This window comes from Catharus ustulatus, chromosome 3, assembly GCF_009819885.2.
Source record: "Catharus ustulatus isolate bCatUst1 chromosome 3, bCatUst1.pri.v2, whole genome shotgun sequence".
NCBI lineage: Eukaryota > Metazoa > Chordata > Aves > Passeriformes > Turdidae > Catharus > Catharus ustulatus.
In genome coordinates, this window is record NC_046223.1 from 116,600,761 (window position 1) to 116,620,216 (window position 19,456).

The window sequence follows — 19,456 nt, forward strand, 5'->3', positions numbered from 1 at the left end:
AATTAACCTGCAGTTGGGGTCACGGTGACTCTACAGCTGAACTCAACACTTGGCTTTGGCACAGGATTCATCAGCCTCTCCCAGCCATTTCCCAGGCACAGCTCAGGAGCTCAGAGGCTGCTCCTGAAAGGTATTTGGGTACAAATGCCTGTTTTCTGGAGCCCAAACATTTTAGTGCTGGCAGTCAGCTTGAGACCATACTGTTTTTAGCCTGGAAATCTTGTGATAAATCATCTGCTCCTCCACACTTGCATGCCCACAGCACTGAAATCAGGGGGTTCTCCCCAACTCCATGGAAGTCAGCTGGTCCAGCCTCCCTTCTCATTTAGGGCCACACAGAATAGGTTGCCCAGATTCATGTCAAGATGGATTTTAAATATCTCAAAGGATGGAGGTATCTCTTGCTGGGCAACCTGTGCTAGTTCTTGGTGACCCTCACAATAAAAAAGCATTTCCTGGTGTTAAGAGAAATCTCCTGTGCTTCAGTGGGTGTCCATATCCTCTAGTCCTGTAATTTTTACTTTAAATGTAGAATCTCCCATCTTTGACAGTGATCTCCAGGACTGAATCAGGAGACCTCTGGAGGTCCCTTCCCATCTCCAAACACCTTGCAATGACTTGTAAATCCTATGAGGAGAGGATGAGGGAGCTGGAAAGGGGCTCGGCTGGAGAAAAGGAGGCTCAGGGGGGACCTTGTGGCTCTGCACAACTCCTGACAGGAGGGGACAGCCAGGGGGGTCGGGGTCTGGGAACAGGGAACAGGGACAGGAGGAGAGGGAATGGCCTCAAGTTACACCAGGGGAGGTTCAGGTTGGACATCAGGAGGAATTTCTCCATGGAAAGGGTGGTCAGGCATTGGAACTGCCCAGGAAGGTTTGGAGTCCCCATTCCAAGGAATAACTGGATGTGGCACTCAGAGCTCTGGGCTGGGGACCTGTCACAGGTTGGACTCGATAACTTTGGAGATGTCTCCCAACCTGAACCATTCTGTGACTCTGTGCTTTTACACCCCTGTCCCAGATGTGTCACTGGGCTCTGCTCCGCACCCACAGCGGAGGTGACGGGATTTGGTGGGGTTAGCCGCGGGTTTGAGCCACACTTTGTGGGGCCGGGCTGGGCTGGGCTGGGTTGGGCTGGGTTGGGTTAGGATGTATTGGGTTAGGCTGGGTTGGATTAGGCTGGGTTGGGTTAAGCCGGGTTGGGCTGGGCTGGGTTGGGTTGGGTTGGGTTGGGATGTATTGGGTTAGGCTGGGTTGGGTTAGGCCGGGCCGGGCCCGCGGGGCCTCCCCGGGGCGGGGCGGGGCGCGCATGCGCGGGGCGGCCGCGGGGGCTCCCGGAGGCGCCGGGCTCGGCGGCGGCAGCGGGACCGGACAGGGAGAGGGGACAGCGAGGGGACACCGAGGGGACAGCGGGGACAGCGAGAGCGGTGAGTGCGGAGTGAGTGCAGACATGGAGTGCGGGAGATGGAGAGCGGGCACTGCGGGCGGTGGGTGCCGGCTGTCCCCTCCCTGCACTCCCCTCCTCTCCACCCGGGACATCCCGCCCGGGGTCCGCAGCGAGCTCCCCGCTGCTGCATCCCCCGGAGCATCCTTCCGTGCGGGACAAGCGGGATGCCGGGATGGGTGCGGGGGTGTGCGGTGCAAGGTGCTTGCAGACACCCTTGGGATGCAGGGGGATGCGGGATCTTTCACTCTGTGCCATGCACAATTGTGGTTCATCAGGTGTGTGCTTAAAGAGGGGAGGGATGAGCAGGGAAACACGGATTTCCCCTGAAATTCCCTTTTTACCGGTATCTCAAGGGCTTCCTGAAGGAGAGAGGTGGGCAGTGGTTTTCCTCGGTGTTTGTTTGAAACGGCTGTGGGCGGATGTTCCTTGAATGACTTTGACACCCGGGGAGCTCTGGAGGCCAGGGGAAGGAGATGCATAGCTCAGCCGTGAGCTGGGAGAAGAACCAGCTCCCGGTGTTTGCCTTGGAGCTGCACGAGCTGGGGCGCGTCCCCAAAGGGTCACCCAAGGGTTGTTCCCTGCTGATCTTCTCCCTCCCCCTATATCCCATCTGGATTTTTTTTTTTTCCTGGCTGAAAACAAGCATCTCTCTCCTTTTTTTTTTTTTTTTTTTTTTTTCCCTACCCGGCGTAAATCTTGTAGACAGTCTTAAGGTGTTCTGGTTTTCTCGAACACAAATATATAGATATATAAGTTCAGGTAAACGTTTAACAGCTGTTTAGTGTCAAACCACTTCCTCTCTGGCATGAGCAGGACTGGGTGTGGAGCATCCCAGGCATCCCAGTAGCTTTACCTAGGTGGCTTTGACTGGGACACACAGGTTTTCACGGGGATGGAGAGCTGCATTTATTGTGGGATGCTGTGGGATTGTGGCTTCAGAGCTGGGACATGAATTACATATTGCTAGCTAGAGGATTTTAGGGTGGAATAAGGCTTGGAGCAACCTGGTATGGTGGAAGGTGTCCCTGTCCACAACGAGGCGAGCTTGAAGGTCCTTTCCAAAACATTTTAGGATTCTAGGATGGCTTGCTGTGGATTAGGATGAGGTGGAGTGTAGTGCTGCCCTGGCAGCAATAATTGAAAAAGACTGAAGTTACAGAGAGGTAATGAAAAAGGATGAATGCAGCAGGTCTGAAATCTGTTTTTGCCCTCTGCCAGGGCAGGGAGGGGACAGGCAGCCATGAATTCTGAATTCTAGCAGCAGACTGCTCCTGCCTTGGGGTGCTGTGGTAATATGTGCTGCAAACAAGTCCTAGAAACCCACTCAGGGCTCATCAGGCCAAACCACACAGTTGCACATTTCCTTCCATGCAGCAGGGGAAGGTGTGGGTTAACAGCCCTGCACCCTGCAGGATTTTCTGTTTCCTGGGCATTAATTGCTTTTATTTGTTTACGCTGAAGCTGCAGCCACAGTGGCTGAGCAGAGGGCTGTGTCCCTGTGGATGCAGGGAGGGATGGCCGTGCCAGCGAGGCTGGGGACAAGGGAGCTGCCACCACCAGGTCACATGTGTGAGCTTGCAGCTACTTGCACGTCTTGAGTCAAGCACCAGCTTAATTTTTTATCTGCCAGTTTGCAGGGTAACCCTTGCTCGTGGGTTCAGACCTGTGGCCCTTTAATCACATAAACAATTAATCATTAGTAAATTCCAGCAGAAGAAATACCCAGGGAGGCTGCAGATGTATAGGTGCCATACATTGTAAGCTCCATCCTTCACAGGATCATGGAATGGTTTGGGTTGGAAGGGATATTAAAGATGATCCAGTTCCAGCTCCTGGCCATGGACAGGGACACTTTCTGCTACACCAGGTTGCTCCAAGCCCTGGCCTTGGGCACTTCCAAGTAGTAAGGGGAAGCTTGCTCCCAGCTCCTTCCCACCCTCCAGGCCCCACCAAATCCTTGGGATTGGATAGGGTTCTAAGCAAGTGAATGCAGCACAGCCTGCATCCCTTTTGTGGAGGGAATCTGGCTCTTCCTTGGAGCTTTGTAGCCTCCAGGAAGGGCATCACTCCTGTCGCTGCAAACCTAGAACCTGGCTGGGAGAAGCCATGGGGTTAAATGGGACTGGGTCCTGGATGGGGACAAAGACTTTTAGTGCAGGGGGGAGGAGAATTCACAGCTCCACGGGGTTGGCACAGGGCTGCAGTCTCTCCCTGGCAGAGCCTCCTCTCTGCCCGCAGCAGCCGCAGGGCTCTGCATGATTTACATACATTTTTTTCGAGTGACCAAAGCTCTAAAATCCACAGCCTTAAAAAAAAAAACCTGTGTTTTTGTGCAAGAGGCTTTTGTGGATGACAGCAAAGCTGAGCAGCCTCAGCCCAGAGGTTCTTTTGGGGATGATTTGAACCCACAAAGAGCACAGGGCCAGTTTGGTTTGGTTGCTGTGCCCGCAGGCAGATGGTTCCAGGGTTGTCCCATCAGCAGATGGATCTGAGTGTGGAGGGGTTGGATGGCTTGTTGAGGTCTCCCTGTGTTAGCAGGAGTTCCCAGTTCTAAATGCACTGAAGGAAGATTAGTGCTGAAGGAAATCTAGGAGGTGAAAGTGCAGTGCTGCTGTGACAAATCCAGGCTCCTTTTTCAGTCAGTGCAGGGGAAAACCCCCAGGAACTGTGCTGGCACAATTCCAGTTTCTGGAAACAGTTCCAGTCCATCAGTGATCCCTGCATGGCTGAACACAGCAGGCAGGGACTAGTGGGGGTGGCAGGACCAAAACCATGCCCAGGAGTGTGCTGACGCTTCAGCAGCCTGATGGTTATAGCTTGGGACTGTGTCCTGGTCTGGTTTGATTCTTGGTGGACTCATCCAAGGGTTTCACAGACACCTGAAATCCAGCCCCAAAGCATCGTGTGCTGTGTTGGTTGTGTGTGGGAACAGAATGTGGTGAGTGGATCAGGAAAGCACAAACAGCAAAGGATTAGTCAGATCAGGAAGAAAAGCTGCAGAATATTACCTTGCCCTTGAACCAATTTTGATACAGAGGGAGTGGATTTGCCAGAGGAGAGAATTCTCAGCCAGGGTCTGTGGGCAGAATTAGTGAATATTAACTGGTGCTGCAGGTGGGTTTCTTTTTCTTTTTCTTTTTTTTTTCAGGAATTATTTACTGTGTTAGCAGCAGCATCACCAAGCTCTAACCTGGGTTAGGCATGAGGAAACTGCAGCTATGCTATCACAGCAAACCAGAACTGTGCCATTCCCTAACATGGTTTGGCAGATAGCACAGCTGTTCCTGGCTGACAGTTTGTGTGTGGCCACCGATTTGAGGGGTGCAGCAGCACAGGAATGGCCAAGCCAGCCCAGCTGATCTCTGAGAGCCTGATGTTGTGAAAATCAACATGCACATGATGCTTGGACTCTCACAATAAAACCACCAGCCTCATTCAACCTTTAGTTTCCTAACTTTGGGGTTCCATTCCCCTGCTTTGCTCCCCTAACCACCACACCCCCTTGTTGGGATGCTTTGCTGCAGGGATGTGGCATTTGCCAGCAGCTTTGTTTTTCTCTGTGCCCTCCGAGCACAGCGTTCCCCGTGCTGGCTCCACTGCTCTCATCCCCTGGCCCCATCCCAAAGCTCAGGCAATGCTGAGCCCATGTCAAGAGGCACTTGCTGCTCAGCACGGCTGAGCTGGCTGCTGGCCCAGCTCTCTTCCAAGCCAGGAATTGCAGGGGAGCTGACAGTGCCATGGCTTCCGTGGGGGATCCTGCCACCTCCCACTGGCTTTCATGGCTCGTCTCCCAGCATCACGGGACGTTCGTTTCCTGAGGGATGCAAGCTTGGACAAACCCTGCTTGGCCTGCATGCTCTGTGTGTGTGTAGAGAAGGGGAGAATTTGAGCCATCTTCTTTTATTTGAGATTTTCCACCTTTATTTTGACCTTTTTTCTTAACAGAACAGGTTGTTTTAAGTCGTGCCCTTCAGTAAATCACATGGCATCACCTTTTACTTTCCAGAGCATCCCAGCCTGTGCATGTCCCTGTTGGAGGAGTGACAGGAATTGGGCTGATGTAAATCTAACAGGGTACTTAAGTGCCCCAAGGGAAATGAAATCTTCTGTGCAATGCATTGTTAAGTAGTCCCAGCACTGCCCAGTGCATTAGGAGCACAATACCTCGTTTCCATCAGGGAGATGAGGGCTGAGATTCCCATTTCATAGCCTCAAGCCCCTGGCCCCTCTCTGGTTGTGGGGATTTCCACTTCGATGCTGGAGTGTAGATAAGTCCTTCACACCCTTCTGCCTGCCCTGGCAGGGCTGGTCCGTGGCACAAACCATCAGATCATGGAATCACAGAGTGGTTTGGGTTGGGAGGGACATTAAAGCTTATCCAGTTCATCCCCCCTGCCAAGGGCAGGACACCTTCTCCTATCCCAGGTTGTTCCAAGCCCCATCCAACCTGGCTTTGGACACTTCCAGGGATCCAGGGGCAGCCACAGCTTCTCTGGGCACCCTGTGCCAGTTGTAAATCCCATGTAAATCCTAGTAACTCCCTGCAGAAGGGATCTGAACTCTGGCTGTTCCTGCTGCACTCTGGAGGAATGTTTGGAACCTAAATCTCTGGCAGGAGAAGGAAGCAGGTAATACCAAGACTGCACAGGAACTGCTGCTTGAGCCAGTCCATGGTCCCTTATTTTCTCAGCTCTGGAGGGGCCTTTCCAAAACCCAGGGCAGAATGGAATGGAGGAGCTGGCATTGTGCTCCCATTTTCTCCAGCCCTGCAGAATGGTTTCATTACAGGAGGAGATGTTTGTGCTCAGGGAGGACCAGCCTTCAGCCAACAGGGTTTGGGATGGAGCTTATCCTGTGCCTCTGAGCTGGGTGCAGCCCTGGTGCCGCCTCTCCCAGAGCTGAAGTGCTCCCTGGCATGATACCAAAGTTAACCCCATGTAGGAAGGGGTCACAATAAAACCTCAAGCTTCAAAATGACCTGTAGTCCCCACAGGGACTTTTGCTCAACTGCCAGAAGAGAGGAATTGAGGCATTAATCACCTGCAGCTTTCCAAACCAGTCTTTTGGCCACTGCCGTTATTTTTGTGCTGTCCACAACCGCTTCTTTTTTTTTCTGTTTTAAATGCTATGCATTTATTAAAGACTTCCCCAAAGCTGAGTACTCCTGGTCCTCCCTGCTTTGTTTACCAGGAACTACTGCCTTTTTGGAAGCCTGTGTAAACCTCTGATGCCTGAATACCAGTCTGCAAGCAAATCTATCACATTGATCCATCCTCAGTCCCAGACAGTGAACTCGGTGGGAAAATCGACTGTACACTGTAGGAAATTTTCTCATTCAAACCCTTCCATCAGACTGTGACCAAAAAGCACAAGAGCTGAGAAAAAGCTCGGGTTTCCAATTACCCTCTTCAAAAGGGAGAGAAAAAATTGGAACAGGATCGTTGTCCTCCTGTGCCGGGAGTTTTTATTGTGGATGTAATGATCCAGCCTGGCCATCATCCACGCCCTCCTTCTCGCCTTGCAGCTCCCTCCCTGAACAAACGCTACTTGGTTGCTGTTAATTGGGAGCAGCCAAAATAACTGAATCCCCCGGAGATGGGGGTGAGGACGGAATCTCAACGAGACACCCCGCCGATGAATGTGGCTTTCAGCTGCTCCTACGCCTCCGTGAAGGGAAAAGAATAGGAGCTCTGTGAAAGTGAAACAGCCAGTGCTGACCTTGGGTTTCTGGGTCGGTGTGTTTTTGTTGGTTTTTGTTTTTTTTCTCTCTCTTTCCCTCTCTTTTCTAACGTTAATCGCTCGTCACTTTGTCCCATCACATGATTGCTGGAAACGACCAACTTGTACTCACTGGCTCGTATCACAAGGTTTGAAATCAGCAGGCCACCAGGTTCCTGATTCAGCCCAGCATCAGATGCGTTTCTTGTGATTTTGGACTATTATTTTGACAATCTCTGCCCCTCACAGCCTGTTTAAAACTGGCATTTTCCAGCTCTGAAAGCCTGCCTGGAATAATCTGTGCTGTCAGGGAGATGTGCAGTGCCCAGGCTCTCTGAGGTGATGCTCGCTGCATGCACTGAGCTCTGGGGATGAAACTCTGGCAAAATCCTGGCATGAGCACGAGCGGTGCAAGCCGGAGCCAGGCTGTGCCTGGGACAGAAGCTGCCTGTCTCTCTCACACCCTTGTCAGCATGCAAAGCAGGCAGCCCATGGACTGAATTCCCATGCATTCCTATTCCCAGGCTCAACTGCCACCCTCCCATGTGCTGCCTTTGCTCTTTACATGCAGTTTTCTCTGCTCTCCTGCAGGTCTGTGCCCTCTTGGAGCTGGTTTTCAGTTCCTGTTGTGCTAGAGTTCACTCTTCAGCAAGTCCTTTCTTCTGCCTCACCATTATGATCACTGAGTCACAGAATCCCAGAATGGTCTGGGTTGGAAAGATAATTTTATTCCAACTCTTCTACCATGGGCAGGAAAAAATTCTTCCCTAAGAGGGTGGTGAGGCCATGGCACAGAGTGCCCAGAGGAGCTGTGGTTGCTCCATCCCTGGAAGTGTCCAAGGTTGGACAGGGCTTGGAGCAACCTGGCATACTGGAAGATGTCCCTGCCCATGGGGGTTGGAATGAGATGATCTTAACATCCCTTCCATCCCAAACCATTGCACAATTCCATGATTTATGAATGAACTCCATTAGCTACAAGAAGCCAGAATAGACTGGCTGTGCATTGGGACAGGGCAGAGTGAGTGTTGCCTCCTGTTCACACCATGCCCTCATAGGAGTGCCCCAAAGTCAAAATTTGGCTCACCTCCCTAAATTTTGGCATGTAACTGCACAGGGATACACACCTGGTGAATGGACTGCATATCCCATCATGGATCAGGATCCTGCAGACCCTTAGGAGAGAAACAAAGTCTTTATGAGTGTGCACATCAACTCCCCAGCAAGTGTGCTGTCTTCAGCATTACACATCTGTGAAACTAAAACAGCATTTCCAGGGACCATTTTGCCTTCTGTGGCTAAGGCAGCTCCATCAAACACAGCAGACAAAGTGGCAAACACGGCATAAAAACCTCCAGTGTTGAGAGATGCTAAGGGAGAAAGTGTAGGCAGTGTAGGGCAGAAAGAATATTCTGGAAAATGAAACCTAATTATGCCAACTCCCCTCTGCCAGAGTACAGAAGCAACATGAAAATATTTTGTCTCTTATCAGATGCTCTGGGTTTCTACAGGAAGTGAGACTTGCTACCTGGTTCACAGTCTGCTCTGACTTTGCCCTTTGTGTTGTCTCACCCTGGGACTGCCAGGTCCCACCTCTTTGCTTCCAGAAAATTCTATCATGGTGTTTAACACTGTCCTGTCCTCTGTATCACAGCCTAGGAGGGGTCTCCCATCACAGAATCACAGACTGGTTTGGGTTGGAAGGGATCTTAAAGTTCCCTTAGTTCCAGCCCCATGCCATGAGCAGGGATACCTTCACTACCTTCACTAGACCAGGTGCCCACACAAACTATTGGTGTCTCACTTCTGGACACAGTCATGTCCCAGGAGAAAAACTGGCTGTTTTCCACATTCAGGCAAAATACTTATTTGTGTTTCCTTTTTTTTGGTGCCTCCATCCCCTGCAGCTCCAGTTGTATGCATGTAAGCTTAGGAGACAGATTCTGCTCATGCAAACCTGTGTGTGTTAGTTTCAAAGGACAGTCTGGTGGGGCCCCATCACCACCAATTTCAGTTTAACGTGAGCATTTGTGATGAATTCTCCTCTGTTTTGTATGACCCAAACACCAGCAGGGAAGAGAGGTTATTGAGAAACAGGGGATATTGGGAATTAATTTCACTGAATGCCAGGAGTTGTTCTCCACACATTAGGATCCTGCTGTGCCCCGAATCTGAATCTTGCCAGCCACAGCTTAGCAAGTCTGGAGGTTACCAAGGAGCAGAGCAGGCAGAGGAGTGCCCAGCACTGGGTTTGGCTGCTCTGAGCATCCAGGGATTTCTCTGGCAGTCCCTCAGCATTGGCTCCATGGATGCTCCCAAACTGTACCCAAACTGCAGCCAGCTTGGATGTGAAGCCTCTAATTTCTTCAGTCCTTCTCAGTTCTGATGCTTCTTACTTGTGGAGGGATGAGGGCTGCAGGTTTGGGACTATGGATTTTTCCACTTCTCCCTCTTCCATACTCACTGCAGTAACCCATGGGCAAGTTGTGTGATAGGGAAGCTTGAGTTTCTTTGCAATCTCCATGATTTGGTTGGGACACTCTTAACTCATGTGCAGACAGGCTGGTTATCCTTTAGATGAGTCATTTACAACCCAGTTTTGTCCCTGAGCATTTTGTTCTGGGGTAAGGGGTGAAAAATCACCTTCATAAATCATCAGATGCTTTCTTGCCAACTAACTGCTTCCTGCAGCCCTGTGTTGGCAGCTCGTGGCTCCTGAACAGGCTCCAAGCTGAGTGCCTGAGGAAGTGGGGAGGAAGGGCAGGCTTGTGACATTGTGACATTGCTGTGCCCATCTGATGCAGGCTCTCCTGGCTCTGCCACCCTCCTCTGGGCTGAATTTAGGTCAGGGAACACATACCTCTGGGAATCTGGTACTCCTCAGACCCTACTCTAAACTCCACAGGAGATCTGGTACCCCTAAACTTGACTGTATTTATAGAACCATGGAATGGTTTGGGTTAGAAGGGATCTGTAAGATCATCTTTACCCAACCCTCTGCCATGGACAGGGACACCTTCCACTGTCCCAGGTTGCTCCAAGCCCTGTCCAGCCTGTCCTTGGATGCTTCCAGGGATTCAGGGGCAGCCACAGCTTCTCTGGGCACCCTGTGCCAGTTGTAAATCCCATGTAAATCCTAGTAACTCCCTGCAGAAGGGATCTGAACTCTGGGTGTTCCTGCTGCACTCTGGAGGAATGTTGGAACCTAAATCTGTGGCAGGAGAAGGAAGTAGGTAATACCAAGACTGCACAGGAACTGCTGCTTGAGCCAGTCCATGGTCTCTTATTTTCTCAGCTCTAGAGGGGCCTTTCCAAAACACAGGGCAGAATGGAATGGAGGAGCTGGCACTGTCCCAGGTTGCTCCAAGCCCTACCTAGCCTGGCCTTGGATGCTTCCAGGGATTCAGGGGCAGCCACAGCTTCTCTGGGCACCCTGTGCCAGGGTCTTTCCACCCTCACAGGGAGGAATTCCTTCAAATATCCCATCCAACCCTACTCTCTGGTAGTGGGAAGCCATTCCCTGTGTCCTGTCCTTCCAGACCCTTGTCCAAAATCCCTCTCCAGCTCTCTTGGAGCCCCTTTAAGCACTGGAAGGTGCTCTGAGGGCCAGCATCTCCATGGTGCTGTGGTTAATCCCACCGGGAAGCAGCATGCTCTTCTCCCCGGTGCACCACCACTAACATTTCCTCTCTCTCCCCTCCCCACAGAGAGGAAGACGACGTTCCCTGGTGCGGGGCTGAAGGATGACAGCCATCCTGGAGCGGCTCAGCACGCTGTCCCTCAGCGGGCAGCACCTCAGCCGGCTGCCCCGGCTGCTGGAGGACGGCTTCCCCAAGATGCCGTGCACGGTGAAGGAGTGCGAGGTGCCGCAGCTCTTCCGCGAGCCCTACATCCACAGCGGCTACCGCCCCACCGGCCAGGACTGGCGCTATTACTTCCTCAGCCTCTTCCAGAAGCACAACGAGGTGGTCAACGTGTGGACTCATCTCCTGGCGGCTCTGGCCGTGCTGCTGAGGTTCAAGACGTTTGTGGAGGCCGAGCAGTTGCCCGTGGACGCGTGGTCCTTGCCGTTGCTCATCTTTGTCCTCTCCTCTGTCACCTACCTGACCTGCAGCCTCTTGGCTCACCTGCTGCAGTCCAAGTCGGAGCTGTACCACTACACCTTCTACTTCGTGGACTATGTTGGAGTCAGCATCTACCAGTATGGCAGTGCCCTGGCTCATTTCTACTACAGCTCTGACCAAGCCTGGTACGACAAGTTCTGGCTTTTCTTCCTGCCAGCAGCAGCTTTCTGTGGCTGGTTGTCCTGTGCCGGCTGCTGCTACGCCAAATATCGGTACCGAAGGCCTTACCCCATCATGAGGAAGATGTGCCAGGTGATCCCAGCAGGGCTGGCTTTCATCCTGGATATCAGTCCCGTGGCTCACCGGGTGGTTGTGTGTCATCTGGGGGGCTGTGAAGAAGATGCTGCTTGGTACCACACGTACCAGATACTGTTTTTCCTTATCAGTGCTTATTTCTTTTCCTGCCCTGTCCCTGAGAAATACTTCCCTGGCTCCTGCGATATTGTTGGCCACGCCCACCAGATCTTCCACACCTTCCTGGCCATCTGCACCCTGTCACAGCTGGAGGCCATTCTTTTGGATTACAAGAACAGGCAGGAGATTCTCCTGAAGAGACACGGGCCTTTCACCGTTTACCTCTCCTGCATCTCTTTTTTCGGTCTGGTGGCCTGTAGTGCCATCACAGCTTACATCCTGCGACGCAGGATCAAGGCCAGCCTGGCTAAAAAGGACTCCTGAGAGTCACAGATGTGACAGGCATGACATCACCAGAGAAAGTCAAGAGAAGGGGGCATAACATACTAGAGACATGACTGTCTTACTTGCCTAACACACCGTGACTAACCAGGACCCTGGATTCAGATGGAGGGCTGGACACTTCATGCTGGATGCATTTTCACAGCAGGGATTGCCTTTTGCCATCCAGGGGGGGACATGGAGTGTTTTAGGCCAGAACAAGTCACTGAACCAAGGATGCTGGAATAGGCAGAGGTTCCTTGATCATTCTGGTAGAGGTGTGGGTGAGACCTTGCTGAAGGTCAGGGAGGGCAGCCTGGAGGCTGTGGGACTGTAGAAAGGTGTGCCAGGGCTCACAACACCATGAGGACCACAGCTGGATGTGATGACCTCTCTGGGTTTTGCCATATCTGTGTGAGAACTGTTCCTATCAAAGGCAGTAGGAAGGTTTTGGGAAGTCTGTGTTTCTAGGGTGTGGGTGTGAGGGCATGTGTGGCACCGTGGCTGCTAGAATCCTTCCACTGTTCCAGCCAGGTTCTCTCTGCACTTGCCTTGTCAAGTGTGTCAGTGCCAGGTCACTTAGATGGCTTTGGGAAAACATCTTTGGAGATCCAGGCTTAACCTGGGGTCCTCTGGGACAAACTGGCTCTGTGTCATCTGTCTAGGGAGTCTGACCAACCTCTAGCAATGTCCATGAAATGTGGAATAACTTGGATTTGATCTGTTCGATACAGGAAAGGCTCTGCACCTGCAACAGCACTACTGAGGTCATGGCTAAAAGGGTGTCAAGATGAAGGAGTCTTTATTCCCCTCTTAATGGTGCTTTGTGTCCTTGGTGAGCATTGGGGAAAACTGACCTTGGAGCTGAAGGGTTGCTGTTCTATGACCATTGGGGTTGTGATTCTGGCATGTTTTTATCAGTGTTAAATGAAGGTGGAACAGCAAAATGCAGGAGCAGGGTGACAACATTAGGGTCCTGCACAACCTCAGGATGGGTTTGTCCTTGGGACTTGGTGATTCCTCTGTGGAGTAGCAAAGATAGTGGTCAGGGTCACTTAATGTCCATGGGTCACTCCTGTCCAAGGTAACAAAGACTGGACTACCATGTCCCCCACTAGAAGAATCTATTCTGTGCTTGCCTTGGGGGAATGTTGAACATGGAGCCACCAAGGAGGTTTAAATCCTTGCTGAAACCAAGGAATCCATGGGATCTGTCCCAGCCACGGATTTGTCTCACTGAACCCAAGGGCAGGCAAATGAATTGTGATTGCTGGTTCTGAGCAGGCAGAGTGTAGGGTTGGGGATGTGGTTGGTGAGGACAAGCACTGATTTCTGCACTTCATCTGTGTTTTAGCTCTTGAGGTGTGTGTGTGTGTTCGTGTTCCATGTGTGTGCATGGGATTTGTTATCCAGAAAGGCTTTGCTTTGGGATTTTATATCTGCAGCGCCTCCTAGTTGGGTTAACCTGAAGGAAAGTGCTGTCCTGCTGGAGGAACAAGGTGGGCCAGACAACAGATTTGTTAATAAGTGGTGGAAAACAGGCCTGTAAATAGGTACTTTGCTGGTCATGTGTTTAGTAGGTAAATTTGTAACTCATGGCCCCACAGAAAATTAAATACAAAGGGAGAGGGAATTAAGTTTGGAGTATAGGAGAAGAAATCATAGGAAAGCCTTCAGGAGGTCATCAGGTCCACCCTTTCTCACCAGTCCTGGCTTCAGCTTACAAATTAATTACTTGATTTCCTAGTGTGTTTTTGATGGTACAGATGGTTCAGCCATGCTGACCTAGCAGAAAATCTGCCTCAGGGGAGATGCCAAGCAGGGGTGGTCCCACTTGGACCTCATTGAAACTCTTCCCATGTACAGAAGCTCATCTCACCACAGAGCGAGCCGGTGCTGGGAGAGGGACCACTGGGAAACCAATCCTACTGAAAAAATGTCAGTAATTTTCAGCTGGTTTTAACTCTGAGCCAGCTCACTTGGACAATGCAGCTGCTGGCAGGGAAGGGCTGGAGTGGAGGCCAGCAGCAGTTCCTCCTTGCATGGCAGCTGGCTGCTCAACTCACTCATCTGCACTGATGGACTGCTCCCTCTGTGGCCTCTGGCTTTGTTTGTGGGTCTCCTCCCAGTTTGAGAAAAGGCTTCCAGTGGGAGCAGCTTTTTCTCACAGCCTGATTTGCCTTGGTTTTGTGGTAGGTGAGGCAGAACAAGGCACTGGGTGTGGAACTGGCTGGATGGTATCAGTGGATTCCTGTGCAGAAACAGAGGTACATCAGGCTGGTCCAGAGCTCATTTCTGGGATAAAATGGAGAAGGATTGAGCATGGCTGATAATACAAACCTGCTCTGCTGCTACCTGGAGTTACACTGGTACCAAAGGAAGGGGTCACACAGGTGTCCCCTCCTGTGAGGGTTTGAAAACAGGTGACATGCCCTGCCCTTGTCAAAGGAGGGTGAGTATGGTAATTCCATCTCGTTCAGGGAGAGGAGCCCACATGGCTCTTCCAAGGTACTTTTGATCATATCTTCTCCTCCTGGCTGAGCTGAAGTGACAGCAGAAGTGACACTTCTCTGGAGCAGTGGTGTGACAGGGGAGGTGTTTTTGCACACTCCCACATCTCCCCTCAGGTGAAGCCACTGCCATCTGTGCCTGGCCCTGCACTCCCACCTGGAGCCGACCGCCTGGTTACGATGATGGGTGGAGCGAGTGGGGATCTGAAATACAGATCTGTGCTGCTGTGAGGATGCGCCCTTGTGCCACAAGGGGCTCACCAACACTGGAGCTTCCTTCATCCCTGTCTCCATCCTCCTCCTCTTCCTCCAACCAGCTTCTTTCTTCCCTTCATCCCCAAACTTCATCCTTGTGCCTTATGCACCTGGCTGCCTTCCTGGGCAGACTCCACGTGCTGCAGTCTGCTGGATCTCAGCTGGGAAGTGGCTGTGGAAGCTCTGCCAGTGATCCAGAGAACACCAGGGCTGGATCTGGAAAAAGCCAAAGTGCTGCTGTGATAAATGCTCAGCTTCTCTGAGTCCCCCAGGACCTTCTGCTTGGAGCAGGTCTCCATCCTGGTGTTCCTAAGGAGGCATGCCTGGGAAGGATGGACCAGTGGCCAGGTTTGGTGAAGAGCTGGCCACCAAAGGTTGAGCACACCTGAGATCCCAAAGGGACCGAGGGCACAGTCCTCTCCCTCAGGAATCTCTGGTCCTGAGGTGGTGTTCTTTCAGATCTTGCAAACCAGGACAGCTCCTGAGAATTCATCCCAATGTGCCTTGTGCTATTCCTTTTGGGGATTCATCCTGAAGGAACCTGAGGATCAAGAGCAGCCTCTTTGCTGTCTGCTGGTCCATGGTTGCTCTTCACAGCCAATTCCCACTGACAGGATTTGCTCACTACAGAGCAGGAGGGGAGGATGGAGACAGGTGCCTTCAATTTGTATTTATGCCTAATTTGTGTAACGAGGCAAGGACGGGTTCCTCATGTGCCTTGCAATTTACATCTTTTACTGACAAGATTATTTTTAAGCATTGTTTGTTACTAAACAGAAGTACAAAAGAGTTTGTATTTTTTTTTTCCTTTGGGAAACAGGGAAGGATATGTGTGTTCCTTATTAACCATCCCCTTCCCAGCTCCCATCTGCTGACTTTGTATTGTTGAAAACATTGACAATATTTTAAGCTTTGTACTGTACTGATCTTTATTTAAAAACTTTAGTGGAAAAAAAAAATCTGTGAAAGCAAAACAATTGGTGTGGTGTGGAATTCTCAAATGCACAGCTACAGAAGGTTATGAGTCATTAGAAGGAAAAGGGGATCATAATTACAGAGAGGATATATTAGAGTGGTAATAATTACAATAATGAACAATAAGGTGTGGTTTTATCTGTGCATCTCAAAGCACTTTCAAGGTTTCACAATTCCTATTGGATTTCATTCCCATTCCACAAGGGAATTGCAGAACAGCTGCCTTGACACTGATTAGAGGAATTTTAGTTCATCATCCACAATCACAGAAGGGTTGAGTTTGGAAAAGATCTCTGGGGCCACTTGTTCCAGCCCTCAGCTCAAGCAGAGCTGGTTGCCCATGTCCATGTCGAGATGGATTTTGAATAGCTCCAAGGATGGTGACTCCATCACCTCTCTGGGAAACCTGTGCCAGTGCTCAGCCACCCTCACAATAAAAAAGCATTTCCTGATGCTCAGAGGAACCTCCTGTGGTCCAGTGTGTGCCTGTGGCCTCTGACCCTGGCACTTGGCACAGAGCCTCGCCCTGTCCACTTTGCACCTTCCCTTCAGAGATTTAGATACACCTATAAAATCCTTTAAATATTCCCTGACCTGATCCTCTTCCACCATGGTACATATTCCTTGCTCTAGCGCTTTCCCCTGGTCTCAGGAGACCAAGGATTTCTGAAGGATGGTCTTGTTGGTAAAGACTGAGGTAAAGAAGGCTTTTCCATGTTCTCTGTAGCCAGCTGCCACATCTTACTGAGCAATGGGCCCACAACATTTCCCCTACTCTCCCTTTTGTCACCTTACAGAAACCCTTCTACTTGTCTTTGGCATTTCTGGCCAAATTCCAGTTGGGCTTTGTCTTTCCTCATCCCCACACACTCAAATAATGTCTCTATTCCTTTCTATCCATGTCCTTGCTTTCACCTTCTCTCTGCTGCTTCTGTGTTTGAGTTTTTCCAGGAGCTCTCTGTTTATCCATGCAGGCCTGCTGGAATTTTTGCCCAGCTTCCTGGTCATCAGAATGGATTATTCTTGAACTTGGAGATGACTCTTCCCAGGCCTCCTTATCCCAGGGCACTTTACCAAGGGGATAGAAGCCTTTGAACAGACCAGAGTCTGAAGTATAAATGTTTGATGTTTACCCTCCTCCCTTCCTTCAGGATCCTGAACTCCACCAGCCAGCTCTGCCTTTGACTCCCACATTCCCAGTGAACTATGCCTGGTGAGCCTGATGTCCAGCAAAGCTCCACTCCTTGTCGGCTCCTCCATCACTCAGAGGAGGGAGTTACCAGCACTGCATTCCAGAAACCTCTTGGACTGTGAATCACAGAATCATTGAAGGGTTTGGGTTGGAAGAGACCTTAAAGATCATCTCAACCTGCTGCCATGTCCAGGGACACCTTCCACCATCCCAGGTTTCTCAGGGCTCCATCCAACATTTAATGTTTCCTCAGATGGGGCATCCACAGCTTCTCTGGACAACCAGTGCCAGGGCCTCACCAACCCCATACTAAATAATTTCTTCCTAATATCCAATCCAAATCTACTCTCCAGTTTAACTTTGAAGCCATTCCCCTTTGTAAGTAGTCCCTCTCCATCTTTCCTGTAGGCTCCCTTCAGATACTGGAATACTACAGTACATACTCCCCCTGTCAGCTCTCTGTTGGCTGATCATCCATGCAGAATTCCAGGCACTCCAGTTGTTCTCTCACTAAAGGGCAGCTCCCTCTCCTCACCTTTTTGGCTTGTCTGTATCCCTCCACTGCAAGTCTTGGGTCATGGGGGCCATCTCACCACACCTTCCTGATCCCAACAAGGTCATGTCCCTGCAGATGTACTCAGATCTCTGACTCATCATGCCCAGTCCCCACACTGCTGGTGTTCTCTGCACACACTCCAGAGAGACCCCAGCACACTGATTTCTGAGATTTAGGGAACCCAGTTTTAGGGATTTCTCCATCATGGTGTTTGTTGATTTTCTGATGCCTTTCTGTTATACCTGTACCAGGTCCTCAACTCATCAACCTTATCTGGGAGGGTTGTGTGTGATCACGTACATAATTCATCAATTTTTCCTGAATTTCAGAATTTAAAACCTCTAGAATATCTTCCATTTTTCCTTCCCATAAATAATAGTTTTAATTATTTCTTAAAATAGCACACAGACCATTTTAAGTCATCTTAAATGCTTCTGCAGGTTGTGTTTTTACCCACCAGAGGGCGAGTTGTTTCCATCTGTGTCCTCCAGTGCCACGAAAGCAGAGCCCGATAAAGAATTCCTTTTCCCTTTCATGAGTAGATAGCAGGGATGTGGGAAGTAAAAAGGCTCATCTTAACCTTGGCAAGCCAGACTTGTCTATACAGAAGTTGTCAAGGCTGAAGCTTAGTCCAGATCTTCACTTTAATTCCTTATTCCTCATTGCTCCTCTCTCCTGCTTTACAGTGACTATTCCTAAGTACCAGCTTCTACTATGGCTTTTCTTCTGCTTCCTTTGTTGGAATCCTATAATGGTTTAGGTTGGAGGAAACATTAAAGACAATCTCAATCTAAACCCTACCCTGAGCAGGGACACCTTCCATTAAACTTGGCCTTGGATGCTTCCAGGGATGGTGCAGGCACAGCTTTTCTGGGAAACCTGTGCTGGGGCCTCCCCACCCTCACAGGGATGAATTCCTTCCCAATATCCCATCTAACCCTGCCCTCTGGCAGTTTAAAACCACTGCCCCTTGTCCTGGCACTGCATACCCTTGTAAATAATCCCTTTTTGGCTCTCCTGGAGCCCCTTTAGGCACTGGAAAGGACTCCAAGGACTTCCCAGAGCCTTCTTTTCTCCAGGCTGAACATGCCTAGCCTGTCATTTTACAGGCACTCTGCCACACAGCCTTGTCACAAATCTGCAGTCACTGTCCTTGGGGATGATCCTTGGCACACAGAGGCGATTTTCCTTCTCTGATATAGGCCCCCTTCCCTGTTAAATGCTGCCTGGATATTGCAGCTTGAAAAATCAGAGCGAGGGCTTGGTCAGGTCTAAGTCAGCCCTCACACCAGCAGCTTTGCTGACTTCCAGATTCAGCTCTTCCAGCCCTGCTTGGCCTTCAGTCCATTATTTTCCTTTCTAAGCTCATCAGCCTCATTCTTTATCTCCCACCGTCTGGCGTTCTTCTCTCTCCCACACCGTGCTCAGACAGTCTGGCTGCAATTCTCCCTGCTTAAATTCTGCTTACAAAACCCTCGGATCTGCCGCCTGCCCTTGAATCACAGCCTGGCTTGGCTGGTGTACTGGCGATAAAGAGAACAAAGATGCACAAAAACATTTTTCATTGAATCCTGAAAGGTTTGGGTTGGAAGGGACATTCAGGATCGTCTCCTTCCAACCCCCTTGCCATGGACAACTTCCACTAGAACAGGTTTCTGGCCCTGAACACTTCCAGGGATGAGGAATCCACTTCTTATGGTGAATTCACAACTTCTGCAGGCAACAATTTCTGTTTTCCACAGTGATGGATTTAGCTCTTTTTTTTCCTCTTGTGTTTGGGAGTGACTTTTGCACAGCCACCTTTTCCTTTATGGTATCCCTGATGCTTCTTTTTGCCCCTTCCTCCAGAGATAAAAATCATGTTTTAAAGAGAGGAATTATATCAGTGCTACATACGAAGAATACACTATCTCACAGCTATATACATTTTTATACATGTATATATACATCATAAACCAGCACAACCACTTCTGTTAAAATAATTCAATCACTCCAAGTATGGATT

At 50.4% G+C, this 19,456-nt stretch overlaps 1 protein-coding gene across 1 annotated transcript; it reads left to right on the forward strand.

Moving 5' to 3' along the window:
* Positions 1-1,386: 1,386 nt before the first annotated feature.
* On the forward strand, positions 1,387-15,702 carry PAQR8 (progestin and adipoQ receptor family member 8). Its single transcript, XM_033055213.1, has 2 exons — positions 1,387-1,426; positions 10,872-15,702. The coding sequence occupies exon 2, from the start codon at positions 10,908-10,910 to the stop codon at positions 11,964-11,966; it is 1,059 nt and encodes a 352-aa protein (XP_032911104.1). The 5' UTR covers positions 1,387-1,426; positions 10,872-10,907; the 3' UTR covers positions 11,967-15,702.
* Positions 15,703-19,456: the final 3,754 nt, after the last annotated feature.